This window comes from Phascolarctos cinereus, unplaced genomic scaffold (genome assembly GCF_003287225.1).
Source record: "Phascolarctos cinereus isolate Bilbo 61053 unplaced genomic scaffold, phaCin_HiC Scaffold_4;HRSCAF=312, whole genome shotgun sequence".
Lineage (NCBI taxonomy): Eukaryota > Metazoa > Chordata > Mammalia > Diprotodontia > Phascolarctidae > Phascolarctos > Phascolarctos cinereus.
Genome location: NW_027555847.1, coordinates 576693724 through 576715388, shown reverse-complemented (window position 1 = coordinate 576715388; position 21665 = coordinate 576693724). Strand labels below are relative to the sequence as shown.

Below are 21665 nucleotides of genomic sequence, written 5' to 3'. Positions count from 1 at the left end.
AACTGGGGAGGTGAGGAGAAAGACTTTTCGAGTACAAAACAGGAATAACTTACTATTGATTTTAGAATAATTTAAAATTAGTGCTTAATGCCTATTGAGCCATGAGCTATAAATGTAAAAACAATGATTTAATTCTGTTAGAAAAAGAAATAATTGACTTATTATTGTAGTGTTAATTTAGAAGGTTTAATAACAGATCTGATGCACGGTAAGATGAAGTTTTGTTTATTTTTGTGTAGCCCACAGTATATAGCAAAATACCTTTTATCATTTTCCACAAGAGCACATTTGTTTTTGTTGATTTTCTAACCTTGCTTCTCCCACTGAATTATAAAATAGGAATATAACTGTTAATTTTTGTTCGATGTCTTTGTGAAATACACTCAGCAATCCACACAATATTTCTCATCTCTTGTTCCTTCAACTTTATGTAAGCATAAAACACTCCATAGTGGAACTGCCTGTTGAAGGTCAGTACATTCAGTTTTACCTGCAAAGGGGAAAGAATAAAGAACATCAACCCATGTAGGGAAAATGTTACATTCATAACATACCAAGAGATAAATTGGACACAAAATATAGATATTTCTTGCCCATGTGCATTTAAATTGATGATAACCGAAGTGTGTGATGCCGAAAAAGTAAAATACATGGTCCTTGAGTTAAAATAGATAGGTTTAGAAGTCCTGAGTTAGTTTAGGATAACTTCTGATTTATAATCTCACCTCATGTTCGTAAAATACATCTTCCAATGACTTTCCTTCAGGGCCATCACCAACAGCTTCAAACAAGGGCTTGTACTCCTTAAAAAGCAAAGACAGAAATATTGATGAGGACTTCTTAAAAAGGTAGACTCTCAAGTGAATCGTACATGGATGATTTATGGAATGACATGGGCAAAAAACATTCAGGGGAGGAAGGAAGGGTTATGTTCTGTACTTGTAACTAGTAGAGAACCCACCCACACCAAGGAGATCCATATGAACCAATCACATATCCAAAGTATTTTGGTTACCCATTGGGAAATTTTTTTTAATGAAACAATAAAATAAGCGTTCTTAGGAGATAAGCACTTGGTTAAAAAACCATCAGTTTTGGAGTAGAAATACTTTTGAAAGCATTTCTTTGGAAAGATCTCGGGCATTGTTCCTAATGAAACAACCCATGAACAGTCTATTTTTAGCGTTATAATTAGTCATTTGTTTCTACTGTTTATGTCACTATATAGTTCTACATATACTCTTAAATGATTACTATGGGCCAGACACCGTGCTAAGTAATGACCTATAAATATAAAATAATGACAGCTTTTGCCCTCAAGAATCTTACATTCTACAATGAGACAGCACAGGTAGCTCTGCCTATTGTTGGTTTCCCTAAAAAGATTGAAGAATATGATTGCTACAGCTGGAGGATAAGTACGATTCACATATGAAGGAATGGCCAGTGAGCCTAGTCCTTATGAGCATGCTCAGAGAGGACTTCAGAGCGTGCATAAACATTCCGGTCCACTAACCATATGATGAAGAGGAGTATCTTTGATTGGCTCCACAGCTGGGACGGGGGTGGGGTTCAAAAAGGCACTTATCAACCATAGCCAGGCCTCTTGGTCTGACTCCTTCCAATATGGCCGAGTTCCAGTGAGAGAAGAAAGACAATACTGTGAGGATAGAGGTCTCGAGCCCTGCCTATTCGAGACTGACATGTGTATCATGAATATGGGCTCAGTATTCCTCAGCATTTGTTCTTTCATTTTAGGTGAAGGAGAAAGGAAATGACTAAAACCTCAAGAGCTTTGAAAGGCCAAGAGATCAAGCCAGCAGATGATTTGAGAATGGGACATATGCCACACATAGCTGCCTGTGCATGTTCCAAATCTCCCCAAGGCATTCTACTGTGGAAGCTGGCCCTCCATTCTCTTACACATGGGCAATTGCATCTGTCAACCATCCTGATGCCCTATTCATCAGTTCCCATTATACATGAGTGTTTTAAAATAATAATTAATTAGAATAATGTATCCCATTCTGGGGAAATAAGGGTAGGAAGGCCCATTCTCACTTACTATATAGCTTTCAGCCACGTTCTTCATCTGCTCATAATCTTCTACTCGGGCCAGCAGGCGCAATCCTTCTGGATACAGTTTACCACAGGTTGGGTACAGTGTTTCTCGGTCTTCTTTGCTCAACTCCGTGCCAAAGGAATTAAATGTGATGATAAAAGCACGTCTGTCAGCCTCAAACTGAATGTATAAAACACAGGATTACAGAAAGAGCTAATCATCTGCTAAATACTTTGGCAGATGTTGGGATTAAAATGAGGCAAATCCATTTCTGAAGCAATCTGATTACCTTTCCTGACCTGTATCTGATTAAGATGTAGCAACATCTTCTTAACACTTTGCAAACCTAAAAGCACTATATATATGCTAACTATAACAGTTAATTAATAATAATATCATTTTGAATTCCTTTAACCTTTTTCTACCCCAAAGTAACAAGGTGGTACAGTAGATAGAGTGCTCAGGAAGATCTGAGTTCATATTTGGACTTAGATATTTACTATGGACCCTTGGGCAAGTCACTTAACCTCTATCTGCCTCTGTTTCCTCAATTGTAAAATGGAATGAGATAATATTATGAGATAATATTTTATAAAGTGCTTAGCACTTTAAAAAAAATGCTTATTCTTTTCCCTTCCCTTCCCAAAGCAACTGCCCTAAGTTGGGAGGACCAGCATGGAGAATAAATGCAGGTTATGCACTTTACTATATCAATTCTCAATACCAATCTCTCTCTTTGTCTGTCTGTCTCCCCATTCCCCCCACATTGTAATTTGCAATTTATTTCCACTCTCTATTTCACTACAGATTTTTCTATATACTGTTAAGTTCTCAATTAAATTTCCCATGTTATTTTCTGGCAGAGTGGAATAAAATCCTAGACTAATTCCTAGGAGATCCAGGTTTTAATCCTAGCTCTGCCACTGAATTCCTAGGTGACCTTGGGAAAGTCACTTCCGCTCTGTAGACCTCAACTTCCTCCTCTCCTTTGCAAAATAAAGGGATAGGACTAAGCAATTTCTAAGGTCCCTTTCAATGCTGAAATTTCATGATTGTTCGATTACTTTTGAAACTCCCTTAAAGTTTAGTGTACCACAAACTCATACTGTTTACTGACAGACTGTTTAGGAAATGCCCTGTCAATAGTTTTTTGTACAAAAGTAAGATCGTAAGTTCCATATGGGACCTCCCAGTTTTGTCTTGGTATGTTCAGTAACTAGCACAGCTCCTTGGATGTAATAAAATAGTTGATGAATTAGACACGGCTACTGATTCATGGGACTGCTGAAGAAGCCATTGATAACTTTAATGAAATCATGAAAACATGATGAATTAGGAGTTGCCTACTTGGAAGCATTGGCTGACTCTAGTGGATGGGAATGATCTGCTTTTACTGGTTTGCTATTGGGCAAAGCTGAGGAATATAAAGGAGGGCGCTGGGTAATAGCAGTTTGGGATAGAGATGGAAACTTTGAAAAAATCTAGGGCATGTTGATAGATGAAGATAAATGATGCATGTGCACCAGATCAATGGTGTCAAATTCAAATAGAAATGAATCCCTGGGGCTTCATATTCATTTAGAAAACCACAAATTGACATTATCTATGTTGTATTTTTATTTATTTTGTTAAATATTTCATTGTTAAACGATTATATTTTTATACGGTTTGGGTAGCACTTGGGAGACTGGGCACAAGTTTGATGCCTCTTCATTAGATGATACCCAGTGTTCTTTAAGATTCTAAAAGGAAATGAGGCTAAGGAGGGAGAATGGGGGCACCCTGGACACTCTCACAAGCCTGAATGAAGCTGTTGATTTTATTCTCCCCCAAAAATATCTTTCTAATTAGAAATAGTGGTGCTTAAAACCACTGACCTAAGCAATTCTGTGGTTGTAGCAGCAAACTGTTCTACATTTATGAAGACAAGGTTCCTAACTCAGGAATCAATTATCTTTATGTAGTCATTATCAATTTGTGTGGCTGCATCTCCCCCCTCATGCCAAGACCCCTTGTGACTATGTAAGGGCATATATATAGTAGAAGTAGAAGGATGAGACTAAGCTCATAGAACAAAGCAAAACTAACTAGGTCCATCCCAGGACCTTGGCCTTATTATTGTTAGCAACATACTCTGATAGAGATAAATTAAACATGCTTCCACAAACCATGTGTTTGTTTTATTACTATGTTTCCTTATATACCATGTGGACAATTCAAATGGTGGGAAAGAGGTTATTTCAGGGCAAATAGTACAGTATGTTTGAAGGTACTTGTCTAACATAAGCTAGACCTTATCCTTGTATATTAAAACACTTGTTTAAATCAAAGTTACAATTGTGTAAATCCAAAGTTACAATTGTGAAATCTCATAATATAAAATTTGCTTGGTGTTAACACTAGTATCATATTCAGTTTATTGGATGCTACATAAACTAATTTATGTCAACTAATACATGTCGTCAACCTTGCATATTTATTGTTTAAATGAGACAATAGTCATTCAGTTAGTTAATAACCACTTAACTACTTTCTATAGGCCAGGTACTATGCCAAGTGCTAAGGAAGCAAAGAAAGGCAAAACTCCAGTCCCTATCTTCAACAAACATACATTATAATAAAGGAGATAACATGCAAGATAACATGCAAAAACACACAAGATTTACATAGTATAAGTGGAGGATGATCTCAGAGGGAAGGCTCTGATGTTACATATGTTGAGGACAGGGGTAGGGGAGTGGGGTGGGGTGGGGAGAGAGGTAAGGGAGACCTCTTACAAAAAGTGGGATTTAAATTAAGTCTTGAAGGACTCCTTGAAGGAAGTCAGGGAGGCCAGGATGTGGACGTGAGAGGACAGAACATTACAGGCATGGGGAACAGCTCATGAAAAGATAGGAAATTGAGTGTTGTTCTTAAGGAACATTGGGTATGACAATGTAGCTGGATCATGGAGTATATGGAGGGAAGTGTAAGAAGGTTGGAAAGGTGGGAGGAGGCCAGGTTACAAAAGGCTTCAAATGTCAAACAGAGCATGTCAGAGTTGAACTGTATATGAAATAATAATATTATTAGAATTTCAACATATGCAGTGCTTATCAATACACTATCACGTTTAATCTTTACATCAACTTTGTGAAGTAGGTAGGGTATAATAAACCATATTTTACAAATGAGTTAGTTGAGGGACAGAGATATTGAGTGACTTTCCCAAAGTCCTAAAGATAGTTATTTAGTATTTAGTATGACATATTAATGATAGAATCAGGAGTCAGATTTGGACAGGCTGGAATTTTGAGCCAAGATTAACAAGGACAAATTTCACAAAAATGTAAAGTCCTATAAACAGATTCACATATCTATTTCTACATTTATATGGATATATGCATATGCATCTATTATTATATGTATGAGATATATACATGTGTATAAATGTACACATGCATATGAATTCCCATTCAAATAAATCATATTTATGTATAGAGGAGAATATATACATACACATGTATATTATATATATGTACACACATAGGAAGGAAGGAAACTTTCCAATAGCTTTTCTACTATGCTATCCTGTCTTATTCTATGTATACAAGTAACTTTATCTAGTGTTGGCTTAAATTATAGAAAAAGAAATCACTTAGATGGTTAGAAAAGGTTAGAAAAAAACCTTTAAAATAACTGAAAAATGACTAGGCACATTTGGCATTTAAAAAAAATTATCTCTTTCTTACCTCAAGAATAGGGCACATTACTTCTGCTGTGACATCACCATGTTCTTTGCAGAATTTGTAGAAAGCCTCAAGGTATGACTTTTTAAAAAATTGTAAGACAATAAAATAAATATACTTTCCTTTAAAAAGTTTGAATGCTCAACTTACTGTGAGTTACTAAATGTCGTAAATAGGAATTACATCCTTTTTCCCTGGGGAAATATTGTATAGATTATGTTTTGATGAAAAAAATATTTAGTATAAACTCACACAATGTGAGTAAGGACAACAGCAAAGAGAAGGCAGAACCAAATACAATTCATAGTTATCATCTTTGTCACACAGCTTAGCTCTTTGCAGTATTGTGAATCGTTCCACTTGCTCCTAGATAAGAATTTGTCATCCTGAGAAAGTTGTAATCTCTCCCACAGCAAGTCCATAGGAGCTGAACAAGGTGATTTGACCTGACCATGTATTGATTAAATCTAATTTATCCTGTGTACCTGGCAGAAACAAATGGATAATGTTTCTAATCACAATTAGGAAAATATTCCAATAGGATGTATGGCCTTTGTGATGCTTCTTTTGAGGATCTTTGGGAAAAGCAGATACTCAGACTTCCACAAAGTATGTATGTATGTCTCCCTGTATTCTGAGGTATATATTGTGGAATGTACTAAATTGTAATGTGAGGGATCCATCATTCTTATTGGCTGAACAAGACAACATATCTTTTGCTCAACCTATAATAAATATTATTCTTAATTTGATAATAAAGGATCTCGACTTATAATTTTATTGGTATAGGGAACTCTCAGATGAGGAAACTCCTACTATCAATATAGTCGGCACCTTCTCTGCAACTTGGTTTTAAAGAGTTGCCTAGAGGTTAGGTTTAATGACTTGCTTAAGGTCAGACAGCCAGTATGTGTCAGAAGTGGGATGATCCCACCCAGGTCTTCCTGTCTTCAAAGCCACCTCTAGCCAAGATGCCATGCTGCCTCTCCTGGCGTACAAAGCCAAAAATGAAAGGAGCCTGTAATGTGTTAGGAGAAAACATGTATAAAGAAAACTAAATATAAAATATACATAAAACATTGGTCAGGGGTGGCGGGGGGGAGAGGAGAAGAGCACTAGGATTTAGAAAGATAAGTGTGTGCTTCCCATGGGATAGGGCACAAGCTGAGCCCTGAAGGAAACTCAGCATTGATTGTCATGGATTTCTAGCAATGCCACCCCAGGGTGTCATATGCTGCCAGCAAGTGAAAACTGTGAATAGTTGAGCAAAGTGATTTGAACTGATAAGCATTTTGAAGGCAAGAGACCATGTTTCATGATTCATTTGAATCATTCAACAATCCACGACAGTAGCATGAACGAACCTATGTCGACACTTAATACTCCTTGAATCGAAATGGGGTTTGTGGTTCATACCCTGCAATCGTGGCATAAAGGAGCATGGTATACATAGTTGTGGGAATTGACTTAGGAGCATGGTAACTTTTCTCTTTATAACTTACTGTAAAACAATATTTTGTTCTCTAGTTTGGGGCATTTTCTACTACAAAATCCAGTATTTTATAGAAGTATTTACCTTGTAGAGTTTATTACGCATTATTTCAATATTCACTTCATTAAGGGTATTTTCAGACATGCAATCTTGAAAGAAAGGAGCTGAAAACAGAGATGGTCACAGAATTAATTCATGCTACACATTTGGCCATGCATATAGCTATAAATGTGACTGACACCAACTTACTGTTGGTGTTATCCAAATATACCTCACTGAATTCTGATCCTAATCCTAGGCCTTTAGCTCATACTGAGTTCTACCTGGAATGCTTTAGCCTTTCCTAGAGCAATAGTCATACATCAATAAATCTTTAGAGCTATAAGGGATGTTCGAGACACCTAGTGCAACACTTTTATTTGATAGATGAAGGCGAGGCCAAGAGATAATAGGATTTGCTTAAGGACATCTGCTGGCAAAGTCAGAACTAGAACTCACTCCTTATTTAGTATTCTCCTACAAAATTGTACCCATTCCTTCAAGGCCTAGCTTAAGTCCCACTTCTCCATGAGGCAGCTAGGTGGTAGAGTGGATAGAGTCAAGAAGACTTGAGTTCAAATTTGACCTCTGATACTGACTAGCTGTGTAACACTAGGCAGGTCACTTAACCTCTGTCGGCCTCACTTTCCTCAATGGTAAAATAGGCACCATAATAGCAGCTATTTCTCAGGGTCATTATAAGGATCCAATGAGATATGTGTCATAAACACTTAGCATAGTGCCTGGCACATAGTAGGTGCTATATGTATGATTATGTCCTCTCTCCCATGAGGCTTTCCCTAATCACTTCAGCTCAAACTGATCTCGCTTCTTCTCTGAAGTCCTAAAGCCTTTATAATCTCTGTACTCATTTGACAATTATACTTTCTTTGGATATTATTTAATTTTTAATGCATATTTTATCTCACAATTGCAATAAACTCTTTGAGATCAGAAACCATGTCTTATAGTTCCTATAAGTCTGCATGAATGCTACATACTCTACATACTACAGTATGGTATGGTCAGATGAGATCTGGCCTCAAAACTAGAAAAACCTAGGCTCAAGACTGATAAATACTAGCTATTGGATCTTTTGCAACTCACTTATTGTCGTCCTAGGCAAAGACTATAAATTGCAATGAAAGGGTCTGTATTAATAGGAGTTTCCTCACCCAAAAGTCCTCTATAGCAATGAAATCATAGGTCCAGTCTCTATTCCAATCTTTATATTCGGTATCTTTCTAGGATAGAGTATATAATCAATAAGAATGTGTAGAATAATAATTAATAACAGCTAACACTTATATAGTGCTTACTATGTACCAGGCCCTGTGCTAAGTGCTTTATAATTATCTCATTTGATCCTCACAACAACCCTGGGTGGTAGGTGCTATTATCATCCACATTTGACAGATGGGGAAATGAGGTAAATAGAGGTTAAGTGACTTGTTTAGAGTCACACAACTATTAAGTGTCTGAGACTGGATTTGAACTCAGGTCTTCCTGACTTTAGGCCTGGTGCTGTATTCACTGCACCCCACAGTGGATATTCAAGAAATACTTTGTTGATTAATAAGACTGCAGTTTGATGAGGGGTGACAAGAATTGTGCCTCTTTTTTAATACCCCTCACTCTGGCTAGAACGAAGATGTAAATACTGACCATTGTAACTGGTCCTTTCTCAACCTTATCTTCTGTGACAGGGGAAAATAAGGCTATTCTTAAAGTAAGCAGGCACCTAAGAGGCTTGTCAGCCCTTTTCCTATTCGCCTATAGAATGGGTTGTTATTTCAGTTGTATCTGATTCTTTGTGACTCCATTTGGGGTTTTCTTGGCAAAGATACTGTAGTGGTTTGCCATTTCCTTCTCCAGCTCATTTTATGAGGAAACTAAGGCAAACAGGGTGAAGTAACTTGCCCAGGGTCATACAGCTAGAATATGTCGGAGGCCGGATTTGAACTCAGAAAGATAAATCTTCCTGACTCCAGGCCTGGCACTCTAGCCACTGCACCACTAGCTGCTGTGCCCATGCTGAAAGCCAAGCTGGAGTGTATGAAAAAAACTAGGATGATGAAAGGCCTGGAGAGCATGACATGAGGATGGTTTGAAGGAACTGGAAATGTTTAGTCCAGAAAAGAGATGAATGATGGAGACTTGACAGCTATCTTTAAGCATATGAAAAACCATTTTATGGAAAAAGGATTAAATTTGTCCTTGGCCCCGAGAGCAGAACTAGGGGTAATGCATAAAAGTTACAGATTTGAGTTTAATACAAGAAAAACTTTCCCCACAGTTAGAGTTATCCCAAAGTGGAAAGGGCTGTCAGTAGAGAGTTTTAAGCAAAGACTATATTGGATGACCATAGATATGAAAGAATATAATTTGTCTATCTTGTGCTTTTGGGGAGGGAGAAGACAAGGCTCTTATAAGGCTATTGAAAAGGCTTTGATCTTCTTGAATATTGCTTTTGACTCTAAGACTCTATGAGTCTAATTCAGAGGAAGGATGGGGAACGAAAGGCACGATCTATAGTACATTATGGAATTAAGTGAGGGTTAATTGTTATAGTAATTGCTCTTTTAGTTTTTGTAATAGAAATTGACCACACTGATGAATGATCTTCATAGTAAACTACCACTGTTCATTTTTCCCAACAAATATTAAATGGATAATACTTACAAAAGTATCCCCTTAGCATTCAATTGATTAAAATTGCTGTTAGCAACATTAATTATAATCCATCGCAAAACACGACAAAAATATTCTTTCAGGTCATTTTTCACTTATTCAAAAAGGTATATACACATACATTTTTATTCATATACGTATGTGTGTCAATACATGTATATGTATACACACCTATTTCTATATATACATGTATGTATACATGTATATACACATATGCACACAGGCATATCTATATGTATGGATGTATATGTGCATGTGTATGTGTGCATATACACATACACATACACACATATATACTTAAAATGAAATGCATTGTATGTGACCTTTATAGGCATAAAGCTATAATAAAAGGTTAAGAAGCTAGTGATATAAAGTCGTCCCTAAAAATGTAAAGTTCTATAATTCACTTGCCATACAGTCTAATTCATTAATTAATCAAATACGAAAAGGTAAAGTACGGATTTCAATGATGTTGTCTCTGTATTTGAGAAAATCTAGACAAATCAGGAATTGTATACACTTGCATACCCAAAGGTGTTTCAACCAGAACAGCATCGAACAGATCTGAGGGTGTCTCTACAATGTTGACAGCTTCCATTTCCATAAAACTGCCCAGGGGGTGACACTTCTTAAGAATTTCCTTGACAGATTTCTTTTGTAGCACACCATTGATCAGCAGAATCACATTATCAATCATATAGCTGCACCTGAGTTGGAGAGTGAATATTAAATATATGCACGGTAATGACTTCCAAAGACCCATAAAAGTATCCCTGAAAGAGTTCAATTCATTGACGTTGATAAATTGGAGAGAGTCCCAAGGAGCTCAACCAGGATGATGAACAGCCTCCAAGAACTGGAGATATTCACTCTGAAGAAAAGAGGGGATAGAAGAGCTGTCTTTGGGTGTTTAAAGGGCCCTTACCTGGAAGCAGGATTACTCTTGTTCTGTCAGACCTCAGAGGGCAAAACTAGGAGTTATAGAAGTTATACAGTTACAGAAGAAGTAAAAGAAGTTATAGAGAAGCAAATTTGTTTGATACAACAAAAACTTCCCTATGAACAGTTATCTAAAAGGAGAATTGTGTTAATCTCTAATATTGGCCTTCACTGCTGCCTATAATCACACCCAAGTCCTTCCAATCCTGAAAAAGCCCATTCAGCCTTATCACCTTGGCAACTTATTCTCCTGTGTTTCTCCTCACTTTTCTCAGCCAAATTCCTTGGGAAAGCTATCTATACCTATTGCATTCTCTCTCGCCTTTCACTCTTTCTGAGTCATTTGTAATCTGACTTCTAACCTCATCATTCAATTGAAACAGCCTCTCCAGAGTCACCAAGGATTTTTCTAATTGTCACTCTAGTGGTTGTTTGTCAATTCTTCACTTCTTTGAAACATTTGACATTGTTGACCCTATTGTCCTCCGAAGTACTCTTTTCTCCTTTGGTTTTCCTAACGCGCTCCCTCTTGGTTCTCTTCCTATGTATCAGACAGTTCCATATTAATCTCCTTTGCTGAATCATTATTGAGAACACATCTAACTGTGGATATAAAAAAGGCTCTGTCCTGAGCCCTCTTTTCTTCTCTCAGTGATTTCATCAACTCACAGAGGTTTCATTAATTAGCAGCTCTAGGATGGTGACTCCCAAATCTATAGGCCTTGGTATCTTAATTCCTGAGCTCTAATCCCATATTGCCAAGCAGTTATTAGATATTTTGAATTGGATGTCCCAGAAACATCACAAGTTCAACATATCCAAAAGAGATCTTTCTCCCAAATCCACCCTTCTTCCACATATATCCTTATTTCTGTCAAGGGCACCATCCTCCTCCTTGTCACCCAGGTTTGAAACCTTGGCATTATCCTTGATTCGTCACTCTTATTCACTCCACATATCCCATCTCTTGTAAAATATTATTTTTTTCTTCATATCTCTCTCATTCTCTCTATTCACAGTCACTTACTTACTCTAGTTTAAGCCTTTTCTCAGCCTTTGGCCTGAAATATTTTGCTAACCTCCAAATTGATCTCTCTGCTTTCAAATCTCTTTCTCCAACACATTCTTCACAAAGCTGCCAAACTTATATTACTAAAACATAAATCTGACCATGTTATTCTATTGCTCAGTAAACTCTAGTGGCTCCTTATTACCTCTAAGATCAAATATAAGTCAGACTGCAGAGATTTTGGATTCACAATGGCCACATCCTGTCTTTCCAGACTAATACCTCATTACTACTTTCTAGGCACACTATGGCATAGCCAGACTGGCTTTCTTACTATTCCTCATTCATGATAGTCTTAATTTCTCTCCTTTATACTTGTTGTCCCTCATACTTAAAACACATTCCTGCCTCTTCTCCATCTCTCAGAATCCATAGAGGCCTTTCTTTTATTTATTTTGTTTTTAATTTATGGAATAAAACAAGCATTTCTATAACATAGTATAATTTTTTAAAAAGACAATTGTACATGAAACTGCAAATCAATTATATACAACTTGCTATTCCTTTTATGCAGAATATATATTTATGTATAATATATAATAAAGTTATCAGAGGTCTTTCTTGATGTCCCCTATGTACCTCTCTCACCACACATCACGCTGTATCTATTTTGTAAAATGCCCCCCCGTCTCTGTTTCTCTCTCTTTCTGTCTTTCTGTCACTCTCTATATACATATGCATGGATATGTCTATGTCCATATATTATTGTTGTTGTTGTTTCTCCTGTGAGACTCTAAAGTTCCTAAGGGCAGAGATCATTTTTACGTCTGTTTTTTTTGTCTGTGTGTGTATCCCTAGAACCTAGCACAGTACCTCACATATAGTCAAGTACTTAGGCTTGTTTATTGACTGACAGCCTTTTTTTTTTTATAGAGAGGTCTCGGATAGAGATATGAACCAGATCTGTGATTTCATTGGTATGATCAATCAACCAACACACATCTATTAAATGTCTTCCACTGTGCTAAGTGTTGTGGATACAAAAAAAAAAGTGATGGTGGGGAAGACACTCCCTGCTGTCCAGAAGCTCATAGTCTTATTGGGGTGACAACATGCAAACAGCTATACAAAAACAGGATATATACAAGGTAAGTTGGAGATAAAATTAGAAGAAAGATACTTAGATTAAGGAGGACTGGGAAAAGCTTCTTGTAGAAAGTGGAACTTTAGCTGAGAGTTGAAGGAAGCCAGGAAATCCAGTAGATAGAGATGAGGAGGGAGAGAGTTCCAGGAATGGGAGACAGCCAGTGAAAATGCCCTCAGTCAGAAGATGGAATTTCATGTGAAAGGAACAGCAAGGAAGTCAATGCGACTGGACCACAGAGTACACAGAGCAGAATAAGGTAGAAAGGGGCCAGGTCATGGAAGGCTTTAAAAACCAAAACCAAAGATTTTATTTTTAGTCCTGGATTCAATAGAGAGCCACTGGAATTGATTCAATAAGGAGGTGCCATGGTCAGATGTGTACTTTGGGAAGATCATTTTGATAGCTGAGTGGAGGACAGACTTGGAGTGGGGAAAGACTTGAGGCAGGAAGAGTTAACAGCAGGCTTTTGTAGTAGTCCATGGATGGGATGACGACGACCTGCACCAGGGTGGTGGCAGTATCAGGAGAGAAACAACATAGCAAATACAAAAAGCATTTATTGAGGCAACAAACATTTATTAAGTGCTTACTATATGCCAGACACTGTGCTAAGTGCTGAAAATATGAATACAAGCAAAAAGATAGTCCCCTGCCTTCAAGGCGCTTATAATCAAGTGGGCAAAGATAACATACAAAAGGGAGTTGGAAAGGGGGATGTTGTGTGAAGGTTCTCAGCTCAGGAGATGTTACAAAAATAGAAATGACAAGACTTGGAAAGTGATTGGATATGAGAAGAGAAAGACATGAGGAGTTGAGGATGACATCTAAGTTTTGAACTAACTGGAAAGATAGTGGTACCCTTGACAGCAATAGGGTTTGGGGAAAAGATAATGAGCTCAGTTTGGGATATGTTGAGTTTAGTATACCCACAAAATATCTAGGTTGAGGTGTCCAATAGGCAGTTGGAAATATGAAATTAGAGGTCAGAAGAGGTCTAAGAACCATCTATGAAAAGGAGACAATTTTATCAATGGAAGCTGATGAAATCACCAGGTAAAATAGTATAAAGGGAAAAGAGGGTCCAGGGCAGAGTCTTGGGGAACACCTATAGTCAGCAGATATAACTTGATGAAGATCCAGCAAAGGAAACTGACAAGGGTACAGACAGGTCGGAGGTGTATCAGGAGAGAGTAATATCATGAAACCTAGAGAGAAAAAATAACGAAGAGAAGAGGGTGATTGATAGGGTAAAAGGCTGGAGGAGAGGTGAAGAAGGATGAAGATTAAGAAAAGGCCATTAGATTTGGTGATTAAGGTATTGTTGGTAACTTTGAAGAGAATTGTTGAATGATGAAGTTCGAATTCAGACTGCAGAGATTTAAGAAGAGGGAGAAAAGGACGTGGAGATGTCAAAGTGTAAAAAGCCTTCTTATGGAATTTAGCCACAAAAGAGAGAAGAGCTATGGGATAGTAGCAGGGTTAGCTGGATCAAGTGAAGGTTTCTGGAGGATGAGGAGACATGAGTATGTTTCTAGGCAGCAGGGAAACAACCAATACACAGGAACAGATTGAACATAAGTCAGAGTGAGAACGGTGAAGGTGGTAATCTGCTAGAGAAGACAGGATGAAATGCAGTCATTTGGACAGGTAGATGGAAAGGGCTTCATTATCTTGTGAGATGAGGAGAAAGTGGTAGAAGACATCAGAGTGATTCGAGATGAGGAGAGACAAGAGAGAACTCTTGACTAATGGCTACAATCTTCTCAGTTAAAAATGAGGCAAGGTTCTCAGCTATGGAAACCACAATGATGGTGACAGAAAAGGAGAAGGGGGCAGAGAGCACTGAGAATAAGTTTGTACCATTGCCTACAAATATTTGTAGTGCCAACAAGGTAACGGGAGATCTCTGTCCAATTAACATCCAAGGATAGAGTTGTTTCCCACAATACCAACCTAAATTCTTGAGACACCCTTAAAGAATGGTACCAATAATGTCAAAACACAATTGCTATCGGTCAAGATAGCTGGGCAACACCTCAAGTATAAGCATCAGCTATTAAAGAAACATTGTCTACATGATCATATTGGCAGGTGTTTTCAGATCTCTTTGGCAATATGATGACATGAGTACATCGCTATTATTAGAACACACATTGCTTATAAAGGACTGTGAAATCTTCACACGTTATGATACTCCTTAAAAACTTATAGTTGTCATTCATTTTATATTTGGGGGTGGATGAGAGTATCTTATTTAGATCTAATGCATGATAATCTTCACTAGAATTCTAAGTAATAGCAGTAAACAATCTTTCTGAGGCATTTAGATAATACAGTTGCTAGAGTGTTGGACTTAGAGTCAGCAAGCTCCAAGTTTGAATCCTACCTCAAATACTGGGGGAAGTCATTTAACCTAACAGCCTCAGTTTTCTCATCTATAAAATAGGGATAATAAATAAATGGTAGTTTTTTCTTATAACAAGTGCTTTTTGTACTTTGATTTCAATTCTACAAGTTTTTATCAGGCATCTAATGTGTTAGATACCATCTAGGTGCCATGATAAACATGAAACTGATCCTAGGGAAGTTATAATAAGTGTGGCGGTACCATTATCTCCATTTTACAGATGAGGAAACTAGTAAGTTGTCTGACCAGGACTCCAAATCCAGGGCTTCTTTTGCTAAGTCAAGTTGCCACCAACATTTATATATTAAAATTTATAAGCAGTGGAAAAGGTTAATAGGATTTACCCTAATATCTTGCTTTTTAAACAGCCATGAGGGATCAGTTAAGACAAGGTTTAATTTAAGGCAGCTTAAGATCTATATAGAGCTAAGTTTTCACTTACGTCATATAGGTGAAAAATGTGCTAAGTGGCTCCAAGGAGTTGTTTCTGAAATGCTCAAAATCCCCACACAATTTTTTCCTCATTTTGTTGTCAATAGTAGAAACTGTGAGTGGGGCAGTTTCTTCATTCAAAAAGCTGCCATAATCTGTGGTCTGAAGGTGAATTTTCAGGTCTGAAATAAAACCCAAGATTGAATTTATGTTAGTCCCTGGAGTGAGGAGCTAATATTAATCATTTACATTTTGATCTTATTTAAATTATACATATGCATCCAACTGATTACTATAAGCAATCAAAAAGCATTTATTAATGTGGTTACTCTATGCCAGACAGTTATGCAAAGTAATGCAAAGACAGGTAAAAACATTCATTGCCTTCAAGAGACTCACAGTCAAATGTAGGAGACAAATATGAAAATAACTACATATATACATGATATATACAAAGTATATAAAAGGTAATCTCAGAAACAAAGTTTCTAGCATTAACATAAGCCCATCACTTAGTGCTGTAATTCCATCAAAGATCTCCAATTTCCCTTACATTATGTCTACACAATGGGATTATATTTTTTAATACAGTTTGACATGTGGACGTAAAGAATTTGACTACTTATACAAATTTTGAGTCTGTATCAATCCCCAGATTCAAACATGGATTTTTTCTCAGTTCTGGCTGGATATTTGGTATTGTTTCAAATACAACTATTGTCTGGGTGGATTTCCTACAGAGGTAGGATTTAAGAAGAATCTTGACTGAGGCAAGAGAAAGGATTTTTAGATGGGAAGCAGAGACAGCTGTGGAGGCTGAAAAGGAGATTGTGAGTGGTTCTCAGTTCTGACCTCAAAATTTCCCTTCTTAATTTTTTAAAAAAGAGAAACTGCTCCCATTTATATAATACTTTATAGTTTATAAAACATGTTGGGATTCTTTTGTTTTGTCTTTGCATCTCCAGCACCCAGAACACTGTCTTTCACATAACACGGGCTTAATAAATGCTGGATGAATTTAATTGAAGTAGACAGGACAGGACTATGCCCTTATCTTACAGGTAACAATATTGAAGTTTAGGGTTTAAGCTACTTGCTCAATTGTTTTACTGTTATATATTTCATGGTTTGGGGACCATCACTGTAATAGCCTACCAATATTTTTTACACTAAAGTTTCCAAATAAATCACAAGCTAGCTGTATGGTCTCAAGAAGTCATTTGCCTTCTTTGGTTTTATTTCCTTATTTATAAAATGAAGGGTATGATTGAAATCTAGATCTCTAAGGACTCTTCCAGCTCTAATAACGTTTCATATTTTATGATTAAAAAAAAACTGCCAAGCTTCTTGTTGTTTTTACTTCAAGTCTTCAAAATGTCTTTTTGTTCTTGTAGGACCTCCACAAAAATGCACAGCAATGTCCCTCTAACCCCATGCCCCAAGTATTATGGTATAGTCTATAGGGCAGTGGACTTGGAGTCAGGAACATCTGGGTTCAAATACTACATCTGACACTTACTAGGTAAGTAACCCAGGACAAATCATTTAAGTTGTCTGAGCCTCAGTTTCCTCTTATGTAAGATGATGGCATTGGATTCAAACTCTGATATTCCTTCCAACTTCATATCTAGGATACCATATTACTATGAGACAAAGGAAAAATTAGTTATCAGCTGACAGTCAACCTTGGGGTGATAAGCCTCTCTGAACAACCCTAGGATGGCTCTCAGACATGTGTTCCATTACCAGGCTCATACTTGAAGACTTCTTAGGTTTGGAAGACTTGATAGAGCTTCTGCTCCCCTGGCACGGCCTTTGAGATCTCAAAGCTACCTCCACACAATGAAAGATAAGTAGCGTGTAAGTAGTACTTTAAAGTTTGCAAAGCTCCTTGCATTGTTTATCTTATTTGATCCTCCCAACAATCCTATGAGCTGGGCCCTGTTATCTTTGCCATTTTGCAGATGAGGAAACTAAAACCGAGAGAGGTGATTTGTCCAGAGTTACATAGTAAGTGTCTGAGGCAGTGTTTGAACTTGAGGCAGGTATTTTTCTGATAATAAGTCCAAAACCATCAAACCATCTAAGTGACATATGTAAAATAAAATCTTTAGACTGAAGTTGGAAAATTAATTTCTTCTGAGAAATTGTTTTTTGTAAGCAATATGGTGTCCAGGGCATAAATGAATTATCATCTGTAATTTCACTATTTACTGAACTGCAGCAGAGGCCAAGAAAGCCACTATTTCACAAAGTCTAGAAAATGTTTTTATGTGCTGACCCTCTCTGTTTGACCTTAGAATATGTGAGAATACCTATTTAATTAAGTAAATTAAAATGATCATTTTGGAATGTTGTATTTGGCTTTTACTAATGGTAGTTAGTCTGTGTTCTCAGTGCAAAGGACAATTGCCACTGAATGCTGCAAATTATATTATACTGTACCACAATATTTTACTTCTTTGATATATAGTTGTTGTAGCTGTTTTAGGTTGATTTCTTTAGCATATTCCAGCTGCCAGGGGAATCTGGGAGCGCAAGATCTCCAAGCCTGGCAGATAACTACAGTCCTATAAAACAGTAAGTGGCAAAGACAGGCTGGTATAGTAGAAGTTGCCAAGTTTAGTTTCCAACTTTCAAGGACAATTTGGTGTCCAAAATTCTTGTTCTCAGATATTAGTATGCAGTCAAGACCATGTTCATTCATCCTCTTGTAGCATGAAGTATATGGCTCATAAGAAGACAAAAATGTACACCTTTGGTCTCTTATCTTCCCTACTGTTCATCAAGAGAGACTTTAATTCCTTCCAGGAAGAGAAGCAGGAGGTTAGGGCCCAAGGCTGCAGCTCTGCTCTCCTTAGACAGAGGGCCACTGGTCTGGAATTTTATTTATCTGCTCCCTTAAATATTATTAAACTAGGGGAAGTAGTTTTTGGGTTCCAACTAAACTGCTGATCATTATGTCTTAATGGGGAAAAGAGGACCCCTAAGCTTTATGTTCAAGGCTCCCTTCCCATCAAATATCAATTCCACAGTGAACACACTTAGCAAATAGCAAAGAAACCCATTTATCCAAGTTGATAAGAAAACAGAAATCAGAAAAAGTATACATAGAAAAATATGTATCAGACAATATAGAGTGAAGGAGCTTATTCATTGGCATCTAGGTAACTCAGCTCAAATAAGAGTCCTAGATCTCACCCAAGGGGGAAATTCCCCTTGGTCTCTAGTGTAGAGAGCTGGGGATAGGGACCTGATGGAGATTTCCAGCTCCTCTTACACTGACTTCTTCCAAGAGCATTTTTCTCCCTTTGTGGCCTAAAGTGAGAATGTGTCATTGTGGATCTTCTTTCTTGAAGCGGGGTGCCAAAAAGCCCAAAGAGATTGAAGAGACAACATCTCCCTGCTCCTGTTCTTGCCAACTCCATCCTTCCATTGACCTCTACCAATGTGGAGAGAGGTGACTGACACCTGAACTGTGTTTTGAAGGCAGCTCAAGAGAGCATCCAGGAATGGGGAGACACCTTCTGTCAAGATAGCAAAGGAATATAATATAATGTTGAAGGGAAATCAGAATGCTTGAAATATATTGCGAAGAAGAGGAGTAATATGAGATCAGTCTGGGAAGACAAGTTGGACACAGACTGTTCAGGGTGCTTTATATTGGGGTTAAGTGACAGTGGGGGAGAAGGGATGGTTACATAAGGGAGAGACTGCAGTTCAAGTTCTTAAGGAAAATTTAGATTGGGAGAGAAAACTTGCATCTGGGGAGGATCAGGATAGGCTCATTGGAGGAGGAAGTGGAGCCCTGAAGAAAAATAGAGATTAAAGGCTGATCTCTGCAGTGAAGTATTACTAGCATGAGAGGGGGCTGACAGGAATCCATGGAGACAAATGATAATCAAGTCAATGGAACAGCAAGTGTCTGGCAGGAACAAAGAATACGTGAAGGGAAATACAGTAACATGAAATAAGGTTGGGAAAATACTTTTTTGCCCAATTGTTGGGGGCTAAAGACTCCAAGATTTTTGGGGGGCAGGGAAGGAGTGAAGTAATTAGACCTATGCATTAGGATGGGTAGCTAAGTGGTGCAGAGTACCAGACTGGGAGTCAGGGAGATTCTTCTTCCCGAGTTCAAATCTAGCTTCAGACGCTTACAAGCTTCATGACCCTGGGCAAGTCACTTAACCCCATTTGCCTCAGTTTCTTCATCTGTAAAATGAGCTTGAGAAGGAAATGGCAATCCCCTCCAGTATCTTTGACAAGAAAACCCCAAATGAGGTCACAAAGAATCAGACATGAACAACAACAACAACAGCGCATTAGGAAAATTGTTTTGGCAGTTGTGTGAAGGATGGATTAGGCAGCAGAGAGAAGGCAAGGAGATGACCATTCAAGAAGCTATCACAATAGTCTAGAGCAGAGGAGTCAAACAGGTAGTCCTTGGGCCAATAGGGCCAAAACAAATCAAAATGTTAATACGTGGTCTTCTAAGTCAGTATTCTGCAAACAGGAATCCTTATATATGGTTTAGTGACCCCCATTTCTTTCTGTCTTTTTTTTTTTAGGCAATTGGGGTTAAGAGAGTTGCCCAGGGTCTCACAGCTAGCATCAAGTGTTTGGTCTGAGGCCGGATTTGAACTCAGGGACGAACCTCTATCCACTGTGCCACCTAGCTGCCCCATGATCCCCATTTCTAAATGAGTTTGTCATCACTGGTTTGGAGGAAAAATGACCATGGCCTAAATAAGGATGGGACAGATGTCTAATCCTTAGTTGTATACATTTTCATACACTGCTCTGGAGATCAAAGAATTAGTCAATCAGTAAACATTTATTAAATGCCGACTATGTGCCAGGAACTATGCTAAGCTCTGGGGATACAAAAAGAGGCAAAAGACAATCCTTGCCCTCAAAAAGTTTACAGTCTAATGAGGGAGACAACATTTAAACTGGAACAGGTCTTTGAGAGGAAGGAGGTGACCTGGGGGAGCATCTCTGAAGAGCTTTAGGTAGTAATACAGAGAAGGGTAGAGTAGTCCCTGGGTCAACTAGATGACAACACCTGGCTTGAAGTCAGGAAGACTCTTCCCAAGTTCAAGTCTCAAACATTTGCTAGCTGTGTGACCCTGGGCAAGTCACTTAACCCTGTGTGCCTCAGTTTCTTCCTCTGTAAAATGACATGGAGAAGGAAATGGCAAACGACTTTGGTATCGTTGCCAAGAAAACCTCAAACAGGGTCACGAAGAGTCAGTCACAACTGAAAAATGACTCAACAACCAAGGTCACGTTGGTTACTCTGACTCAGTACCACTATCCCAGGGAACTCTGCATAGCCAATCTCCCCTGAACACATCTGGGTATTTCTTTTCTCCAAGCCCATTCTATTCAAGGGGTCTAGAATGCTACCAAGAGCATTTTGCCAATCCAATTTAAGATCTATCTCAAATCTACTAGTCAATTAAACAGTTCAACAAACACTTATTAAGGGTCTCACCACCACCACCACCACCACCACCACCACCACTGTCACCACCACTAACAAAAAAAAAAACGAACATTCATTAAGCACCTATCATGCACCAGACATTATGTAAACCACTGAGGCTATGTATGTAAGGAAAAACAAAGACAGAAAAATCCTGAGAGTCCTTAGGGAGTATTCTACAGAATTCTTGATTCCCCTACCCTGAGATGGTATCTTCAGCAACAATCAATC

General features: G+C 37.9%; 1 protein-coding gene across 2 annotated transcripts in view; it reads right to left on the bottom strand.

Moving 5' to 3' along the window:
• Window positions 1-209: 209 nt before the first annotated feature.
• The window catches only part of ATP6V0D2 (ATPase H+ transporting V0 subunit d2), a 29611-nt gene continuing 8155 nt past the window's right edge, over window positions 210-21665 (bottom strand). Inside the window, exons 2-8 of one of the 2 annotated variants that reach the window (XM_020970101.2) lie at window positions 15957-16128; window positions 10541-10719; window positions 7367-7446; window positions 5794-5871; window positions 2066-2242; window positions 726-803; window positions 210-490 (exon numbers count right to left, since the gene is read on the bottom strand). In XM_020970101.2, coding sequence (XP_020825760.1) covers window positions 329-490; window positions 726-803; window positions 2066-2242; window positions 5794-5871; window positions 7367-7446; window positions 10541-10719; window positions 15957-16128 — 926 coding nt within the window. In that variant the 3' untranslated portion in view covers window positions 210-328. The remainder of the gene's footprint in view (window positions 491-725; window positions 804-2065; window positions 2243-5793; window positions 5872-7366; window positions 7447-10540; window positions 10720-15956; window positions 16129-21665) is intronic. The other variant, XM_020970102.2, reaches the window with a different exon arrangement.